The 9,180-nt window shown below is 57.9% G+C and overlaps 1 protein-coding gene across 1 annotated transcript in view; it reads right to left on the bottom strand.

Moving 5' to 3' along the window:
* Positions 1 to 8,863, bottom strand: part of CLIP2 (CAP-Gly domain containing linker protein 2) — a 56,866-nt gene extending 48,003 nt beyond the window's left edge. Inside the window, exons 1-2 of the mRNA XM_040634962.1 lie at positions 8,694 to 8,863; positions 4,438 to 4,628 (exon numbers count right to left, since the gene is read on the bottom strand). Of these exons, the coding sequence (XP_040490896.1) occupies positions 4,438 to 4,561 (124 nt within the window). The 5' untranslated portion in view covers positions 4,562 to 4,628; positions 8,694 to 8,863. The remainder of the gene's footprint in view (positions 1 to 4,437; positions 4,629 to 8,693) is intronic.
* Positions 8,864 to 9,180: the final 317 nt, after the last annotated feature.

Genomic DNA, 9,180 nt, shown 5'->3' with positions numbered 1-9,180 from the left:
GTCCCTCCCTGGGTTGTTCATGAGAAGCAGCATGGCAAGATGCCTCGGTGAAGCAGAGGGGGTCAAACACCGTCCCTCGTAAATGGGACACCTCTGGAGCCGGACCACAGAGCCGGGGAGGGGCCCCTTGAGGACCTGTCTGGCCTGGGGAGGGGCAGGGGGAGCACGGCAGCGGCCTCTGTCTGTCCCTGGGCCCCGCAACCCTGAGTCCCTCCCATGTCACTCCCCATGTCACCCGTTCTCCTTGGAGCCAGAAAGGACCCCTATACCACCTGGCTTGGCCTGCCTCCACCTGAGGCCCAGAAGCAGGTTCGGGGAAGGGCTGAGGGCTCCCGTTCACAGCCCGCTGCCGCCCCCTCTTGCCCACCATCGCCAGGCAGTGGTTGCCCGACCCCTGCAGGTGGCTCTGGACTCAAAGGGAGGGCTGTAGCCCATCAGCAGGCCTGGCCAGTCCTGGCCACCGGCCTTGAAGCCTGGACCCCCTTCTTCCTCAGGCCCAGGATGGATTCCAAAGCCTCAGGCGGTCCCTGTGCCAGCTCCCAGCTCCCCACTGGGGCCCCGGCGCCTGCCCAGACCTGTTCCCAACACTCCCCCTGGCCCACTCGAGCCACACTCTGGCCCCCAGACATCTCAAGACTCAGGGTCTTTGCAGCCAGTATTCTGTCTGCCTGGATGCTCTTCCCACCTTGGCTGGGCTGGTCGCTACTTGTCACCTGAGCAAGACCATCCCCGACAGCCTGAGCTGAGGCAGCCTCCAGGGGGGCTCCATCCTGTCTGGCTGGGCTGCCCCCGACCTCACGAGCCCCTGCGCACTGGCGGGTCTCAGACCGCCCTCCTGTGCACCTGCCGCTCTGACCACCTCTGGGCCACCTCCTAGTATGACAGTCCCCCTCCAACGGCCCCTTGTTCCTGCCGCTTGCTGTCTGCGCCAGCTCGGGGGACTGACGCAGCCCCTCTCCGTCCCCCACACGGTGGGGGGGCAGGGGCATCGGTCCAGGCCCGGCCCTTGGCAGACCCTCTGCCCGGAGGCTGAGCTCATACTTTGGGAGACAGCCACTGCCCTGATTCCCAGAGCCGAGTCCCGCTTACTGCTGCCGCTGCCCCCCCATCACCCCCAGGATCCAGCCTCCACCAGACCCACCTCTGGGGCCCCAGCGCCCCTCACACAGGGTCCCGGCCTTCAACAGGGGTGGGCACGTCCTGCACCTCGGACAGCAGATGGCCAGGGCCATGGGGTGGGTGAGGGAGCCCGAGGAGTCAGCGGGGGGGGGGGGACCCTGTCCTCCTCTGGTGTTTCCACCTGCCCCTCCTCCTCTGCAGAGACTCTGGTTCTGAGACCCCAAGCAGAGCAGGGACAAAAGCAGCTGTGGGCCTCAGAAATCTTCCTTCCCCTCTCACCAGGCCAGTTGCTCTGGGCTCTCTGCTCCCTCCCCACCGCCTGGAAGTCTTGCTGGGACCTGCAGGGGCAGCGGGTGCCAGAGACGGGTGCCAGAGACAGAGGGAGGGGGACACCAAGCCCAGCTGCGGCCTTTGCCGCCTGCGTGCCCAGCGGCGGGCACGGGGGTGTGGCTCTGTCATCAATTGGGCATTCACGGCGTGGCACCTCCTCTCTCTGGAACAGTCCTGCGGGGGGCGGGGCACGGGGGGCCCCAGGCAGAGTCAGACCACCCAGCCCCCACCCTCAGGGGCTCTGCCCGTGCAGTGTGACCGGAAGCAAGCAGCAGGCTGCAGAGAGGACAGCAAGGACACCGCAGCAGCTCAGGGGGGCACTTCCCACCGAAGGCAGTAAGACGTGGAACAGTGAGAGGGAGATCTGGGCACGGCCCATGACTGAACGGCTTCAAACGGTACGTGCAATAGGAGAAAAGACCGGAAGGAGCTCTATCGCAGCGGTGGCTGTGATTAGGTTAAGCAGAAGGGTGGTGGTTGCTGCTTTTATCACTCGCGAATTTTCCTGTAATGGGACTACGAAGGGAAGGCGAAAGGAAAAAAAAGGCTTCTTTCATGAGCTTCGTACTTGCAAGCACTTCACACTCATTAACTCTCTGGATCCCATTTGTAGCTCAGAGAGGCTAAGTCCCTCTTCCAGGGTCACACAGCAGGGGCAGTCAGAAGGGGCATTAAGGGCTGGACCAGAGCCAGAATTCAGGCCCCACTTGATCAGGGAGGGAGTAAAGGACAAAACCCAGAAGGCGCTACGGGGCCTCTCTCCAGAAGACAAGAGGGTTGGGTCGGGCTGGTGAACTTCTCCCAGAGAATGGCCACACGACCCCTACTTGGACCAAGCTCAGCCCCCTTAGTGCCTTTGCCGGACCCTTCCTCCGCTGCCAGCACGTCCTCCTCCTCTCCACACTCACATTCCCGCCACGCTGAAGGCTGAGCTCACTCCCGCTTCCTCTAGGAAGCCTTCCCTGATGGCCCACTCTTGGTGGTCAGCCTCTGACCTCCCCTAGGCCTGGCAGTGAGCGCAGGACTCCTGACCTGGGTGGCTACACGCCTCCTCACCCGGCTCCTCATCCCCACAACCCGTTCCCCACTCCTCTGCTAACACCCTCCAATAGCTCGTCACCCCGAAAACCAACCCGAACCCCTGCCCTTCACAATCTGCCTCCGCCCCCCTCCCCATTGCACACTCCTCTCCACCCAGACTTGTCTTCCTTCCTTCTCTCACAAACCAGGTCTGTTCCTGCCTCAGGGCCTTTGCACCACTCATACTGACCGCATGGAACATCCTTTCCTCCTTGTTTTCCCCCTCTGGCTTCTTCCCATCGCTCAGTAATGTCTCTCATGAGTAAGGGAGAATTTGCCACGTTGGAGAGGAAGTCTGGGCTTCCAGAGGAGCTGTTCTGGACAAGCCTGCCTGCAGAAATCTGCCCGGGGGCTGCAGGGCCACACCACAGTTTCCTTACTCTCCCAGCCTGGCTGTCAGGCTCTGCCAGGGCCCTGGTTCTGCCAATTGTCCGTACCTTTGGCTCAGACTTTCCTTGACTCCACCCAGGGCCCAGATTGCCTAATCTGGCCCCTGGCTATTTTTCCGTCTCTCCAAACTTCTGTACCAATCAGATGAGACGGAAAGTGTCTTACCCTGCTAGCTGGAGTGTAATCAAAGCCAGGAATTGTGTCCAAAGACATTCATCACAGTGTCATTTATCAAAGTGGAAAAATAGGAAACAGTCATCCCCAACTGCAGAGAGTGAGTTAAGAACATGTTTCCAATTCTTTTTTATCATATTCTTTTTGATTTAAAACTCTCCGGTGGCTTCCTGGTGTTACTACAACAGAAGTGAAATGCCCTGGAGAGTCCCAAGCTGTCCCCACCGTGGCCCACCCTGTCTCACCAGCACGCTTGTCACTGGCCACATGCCAGCCTCACTCTCTTTCTTTCCCTCCCTAATATTTGCCATGTGCTCTTCTGCCACTGGGCCTTTGCACGAGCTGTTCCCTCTGCCTGGAACACCATCTCCTCTTCAACTAATAGACCGTCACCGTCTGGACCTCAGCTCACCTGTCCCGTCCTCAGGTCAGGCCCCAGTTCTAGGATCTCCGACACTCCACCCCCCCCACCAGATCAGCAGCCCCAGGGGAGGGCTGGGCCCACATCCGGTTTTGCTCAGAAGGAGAGCTCTGCTGGTTAAGACTGTGTCAACAAAGCAGGCCTTTGATTTATAGTTGTTGGAAGAACAAGATATCTTACAGCCATTAAAAATGACGTGGAAAAATCCACTTTGATCATATTAGAAGGAAAAAACCCAGATTTTCAAGTTGCATATGCAGCATGATTGCAAGTAGGTAGGAAAAAAGAAGTAGAAGGATATAAAGCAAAATAACAGTTGCTTCTGGGGGTAAGATGACAGGCAAGTTACCTCTGCATCAAATTTCCTGAATATTCCATCGGGGGCTGTCTGACTCTCATCTTCATGAGAGCACGTAGCTAACAGCTGTCTCCCACCCCCAGCCCAGGCACTCGGCCCCCACCTCTGCCCACCAGCAGGAGGATGAGGGGTCCGGTACGGAAAGGCTAAAGGACACGGTCCTCGGTGGCAGACAAGGCTGGCGGGAAGATGGGGCTGGCTCGCTAGGACACTCCCAGACCCTGGAAGGGAAACCATGGGGGTAGGGAAGCCACTGGAGGCTGGAGTTTGAACCCTGGCTGAGTGACCTTGGGCCCAGTGTTATGCCCACCCAGATCCCCGCTTTCTCACCCCTAAGCGGAGCCCGCAGGAGGACCTGCCCCCCAAGGAGGGGCAGCGTGGAAGGAAACGACACACTAAATCGTGCACTGGTGCTCGGTGCTAGATAATTAGGAAAGGGATGACAGCCAGACAAAAGGAAGAACTTCCGTGTGCTGCTAGCCCCCAGGCTGGTCTCTGACGGGCTCTTCTGGAAGCACCACTCCCCACACCCGGCCCTTCACCCACCACCTTCAGCCCCGCGCACCTTCCTTGGAGCCGGTGGCCGCCGCTGCCGTGGACACAGAGGTCGACCCGGTGGACGTCCGGCCCACGGGGCTCGAGTGTTTCCCCCCACGGCCGGGGGGCTTCAGGCCGCTGGGCTTCTGCATGGTGGTGCCAGTCGGTGTGTGGAGAAGGGTCCGTGTGGGTCACGTCCTCTCCACCATTGTCACTCACCTGCGGGCAGACAAGAGCCATCACCTCATCATGTCACCACTGGTCAGGGCCCCTTGATGGTAACACAGCGGGATTCCTGCACCCTCAACCCAGTGGGGCGGGGATCACCACACCCCTCTTTCCTAGATAGGGAAACTGAGGCACAGAGCAGTGGTACCAAGCATGGCAATGGCGTGGCCTGGCCCGTGTCCTGGTCTGCTGGACTCCGAGGTCAGGCATGCTGTCTCTGCCCACCTTGTGGGCCCGGGAGGTGAGAATCAGGAGCAGGCTGGTTTGGGGGTCTGCAGGAAAAGCGGTAGTAGCCACAGCAGCCCTCCACGGGACCCCGCAGGTCAGTGCAGCCACCAATGGCTGAGCGTGACTCCCACCGAACAGAGGCTGGTACGGATTGACACGCATGGACAGCCTGGGGCAGACAAGACAGGCCCACCGTCCCCTGGCCCTCTCCTCCGCGGCCCCGCGCGCACACCCTCTCTTGTACCAGATGCTCATGGAGGGCTCGCCACGGGCCAGACCCGGTCCTGCCCCAGAGCTGCAGGTCTCTCTCTGGCAAGCACATTGTCCAGCGGGAAAAGAGAACACAGAGCCCCAGGAGATGGGCAGAGGATTCTGGGCAAAAGCATCACCCCCGGGGACCAGGAACAGGCGAAGTCCGTGCTTTCCAGGTGTTCGGTTCTGATGCGATAGGAGATGCCGCCTCTGCTGGTCCAGCCCCATCCTTACCCCATCCATGGTCACGGGATGCTATTCCCTTTCAGAGAACCCTTTCCTCCATTCTTGATCCATAAGACTTATACGGGCTGACCCCGCCACACACACGGGGAGTGGACACACGACCCAGGCCTGGCCAGAGCTCCCGTGGTTAGTTAAGGGAAAATCATATGACCCAAAGAACACCAGGGCCTGGACTCTGGCTAGTACCTTTAGGAAAGGTTATTTCCTTCCTCTGGGGCTGCCTGGGTGTGGGCTGGATGCCAGGAACTACTGGGCCAGACCAGTCACCGCCTGGACAAGCCTGCCAGGGAACGAGGCCAACGTGGAGAAAGCAGAGCTGAGTTGCTGGATTTGGACGGAGACCCTGGATCCAGCTGAGCCTGAAGCTGGTCCCTTGAGCTCTTCACTTACACCAGTCAACAAATCCTCACACACCTGCATCGTTTGCTCTTTTTGCCTAAACTTATTTGAGGGGCACTGTTGCTTGCAAACAAAAAAGGTTCTGACTCATATGGAAGCCAACCCACAAGGCTCACAGCAGGAGTCTGCAAGGTGTCCTCCGAATGGCTGTCAGGTCAGCAGGTTGAGCCAGCGACACTATGACCTGTCTCAGCACAGCCACGGCAGGAATGGCTCTTCATGGAGGGCTGCCAGGCCCGATAGCAGAGACAAGTAATCCCCCAAGGTACACAGTGGCGACACCTAAACGCCCAGGTGAGCCAACAGGAATATGGGACATGGTCGGCAGCCTTGGCCTGGTCCTAGAGCCTTCTAAACCCAACACTCCAATCCTTCGACGGGAGACTCTGACACCCCAGGGACTCTGGGGCCCAGGAGACGCTCGATCAGCTGGTGTACGAGGCTGCTCCCTCACTCCCCAGAACCTGGCCCTCCAGCAAGCTCGTTCCCCAGGGAAGCACCTGTGGGTTGCAGACATCACTCTCGGGTTAGGTTAGGCCTTGCTGGCATCCCCCCAAGCCCGAACGGCTCACTGAGCCAGCAGGGGCAAGTGAGCATGCTCTCTGGTGACAGCGAGATCCCACCCTATGGGTGGCTAACTGGCTTCCCGCTCCAGCGGCTTAGCAGGGTGCCCTCTGACCTAGGAAATCCTGATGCAGGGTCCCACACATGCGGGGCAGAGGAAGGCCTCTTGCTGGGATTAGAGACATGCAAGGAGCCCCCTCTCCATGCCTTTGGGCCCCCTCTCTGCCTGAAACCCCCACCCCCGAGAAAAATGTTACAAATCATACATCTAATAAAAGACTTATATTCAGGGGCACCTGGGTGGGTCAGTCGTTAAACGTCTGCCTTCGGCTCAGGGCCTAATCCCAGGGTCCTGGGATCGAGCCCCACATCAGGCTCCCTCCTCTGCTGGGAGCCTGCTTCTTCCTCTCCCACTCCCCCTGCTTGTGTTCCCTCTCTCACTGGCTGTCTCTCTGTCAAATAAATAAATAAATCTTTTTAAAAATTATATTCAGAACACGTAAAGAACTCTAATCACGGGGCACCTGGGTGGCTCAGTCAGTTAAGCGTCTGCCTTCGGCTCAGGTCATGATCCCAGGGTTCTAGGATTGAGTCCCACATCGGGGTCCCTGCTCAGTGGGGAGCCTGCTTCTCCCTCTGCCCCCCCATTCATTCTTTCAATCTCTCTCTCAAATAAATAAAATCTTAAAAAAAAATAAGTTAAATATATATCGACCATATGACCCAACCACCCAAGAGAAATAAAAACACATATTCATACAAAAATCCACAAAAAAATGTTCATAGCAACTTTATTCATAATAGCCCAACAATGGAAACAACCAAATACCCATCACCTGGTGAGTGATGAGCAGGGCATCTATACCCTGGCAATAATAAAGTGACTGTGACATATGCAAGATATTGGCCACCTTCAACAATGTCACACTAACTGCAAGAAACCAAACACAAAACACTACATATTGCGTGATTCTTATTGATAGGGAATCTCAAAACTATCGACAGAGAAAGCAGATTGGGGGTGGCCTGGGCCTGGGAGCTAGGGCTGACTGCAAACAGGTATGAGAGAACTTTCCAGAACGCAGAAGTGCCCCAAAAAAGGATTGTGATGGCTGCACAACTTATTTTTTTACTAAATATCAAAGTTGTCACCAAGCCGTATTTAAAATGGGTGAATTTTATGGTCCGTAAGCTAAATCTTAATTTCTAAAAATTGTATAAAAAATAAAATCCTTGATGGCTTTCCATAGAAGTTAGTGAGCCTGCCTTCAAAGTCCCCCTCATCTCTTACCTCCAGCACTATGGCCCTCCCTTACCCAGTTCACTCCGGCCATGCTGGCCTCCGGCCACGCCTGGATCACAATAAGCACGCTCCAACCTCAGGACCTTTGCACATGCTATTCCCTCGGCCTCAAATATCCAGGTTCATTGCTCATCTCCCTCAAGCATCTGCTCCAACATCACCTTCTAAGATTACAACCCCTACCCAGTCCTCCCCATCTCCAGCCTGCTTTGTTTTTCACTACTGCTCAAGGAAAGGGACTAGGGTCCTTTTTGTTTACTGTGGTATCCTTCATCCTGACAAGAGGCCTAGAAGGGCCCCCCCTCACGTCCTCAGCATGGAGGACTGAGTGGCTTGTGGCGACCAGCCCCTCTGGTGGTCCCATGCCATGGCTTTTCATGTAGCCAAGTCTGACCTTCCCACTAGCCAGCATGTCCCCTAAGGCAGGGACCAGGCATTGTAACAGCATCCCTAGCATCAGAGTCTCCCCAACCAGCACTGCCACGGGTGACCCCGCATTCCCTCACTACTCACCTGACAACTCCCCACCTCCCAGACCTCACTTGTGCCTTTCCTCCCACCTGCTGCCCTGTTCCAACCACCTATGCAATACCTAGCCCAATGCTTCCTCCTCCGCGAAGTCTCCCGGAACCTCCCCGTCCACAGAGCCCTTGGGATGGCACGCTGAGCTGAGGAGAGATGATACTGTTCCCATTTATCTTCATCTTGCCTCCCGGGAGCCCGCGGGCAACCCCAGGAAGGGCCCCAGCTTCTCTGAGAACCCAGCCGCAGCATAGTGCCTGGCCCAGAGCCCGTGATCTGGAAACCTGTGTGAGGGCACACCTGCCATTGCCCGGAGGACAAAGGCCTCCAAAGCCACAAATCTCCAGGACACTTCTCCCTGGGGAGGCTTCCGCGGAGGCTCCCAGAGTTGCCCTCCTCCTTCCCGGACCCTGAAGATCCCAGCAGCCTCCAGGATGAAGGCCTGGCAGGAATGTGGCCTCGTTCATCCCCTTGAGCCCTCAGGAGCCAGGAGCCATCTCACAGGAGCAGCATGGGAAGCTGAGAAAAGTTCAGGGACTCACCCAACATCACACGCTGCTCAGCGGCCGTGCTGGACCCAGCTCCGGGGCTGGCTCTCCCCTGCCTCCCTAGGCTGGCCATTCAGGGCCTGGACTAACATTTGTGAGACCCCTGGCCTCTGGGGACAGCGCCCGCGTGCCTCACTGACAAAGGAGACCAGAGGAGCCGGCTGCAGCATTCATTAACTCGGCCCACCAGCACCGCCAGGGCGCGGGGAGGGCCGGGCCGGAGAGGCCAGCGGCTGCCCCCACCCCCAGGGTCTCCAAAGCTGGGGGAGCTGAGGGAAGGGGAGAGGGGAGGAGAGAAGAAATGGTGAACAGGAAGAGGGGGAGGAGACCTGGGGCCAATCACCCCTTTGTGACTCAGCCCTGCTCGTGGGATAGAGGAAGGAAGGGCTTTCTTGGGAAAGGCCGGGACATGGTGATAAATTGGCCACTGGCCACACTCTGGGGGGCGGGGCAGGCCTGGGAGACAGGGAGGGAGCAGACT

Source organism: Ursus maritimus, unplaced genomic scaffold, assembly GCF_017311325.1.
Source record: "Ursus maritimus isolate PB19 unplaced genomic scaffold, ASM1731132v1 scaffold_2, whole genome shotgun sequence".
Lineage (NCBI taxonomy): Eukaryota > Metazoa > Chordata > Mammalia > Carnivora > Ursidae > Ursus > Ursus maritimus.
The sequence above is the reverse complement of the archived record's forward strand: the minus strand, read 5'-3'. Positions and strand labels throughout refer to the sequence as shown.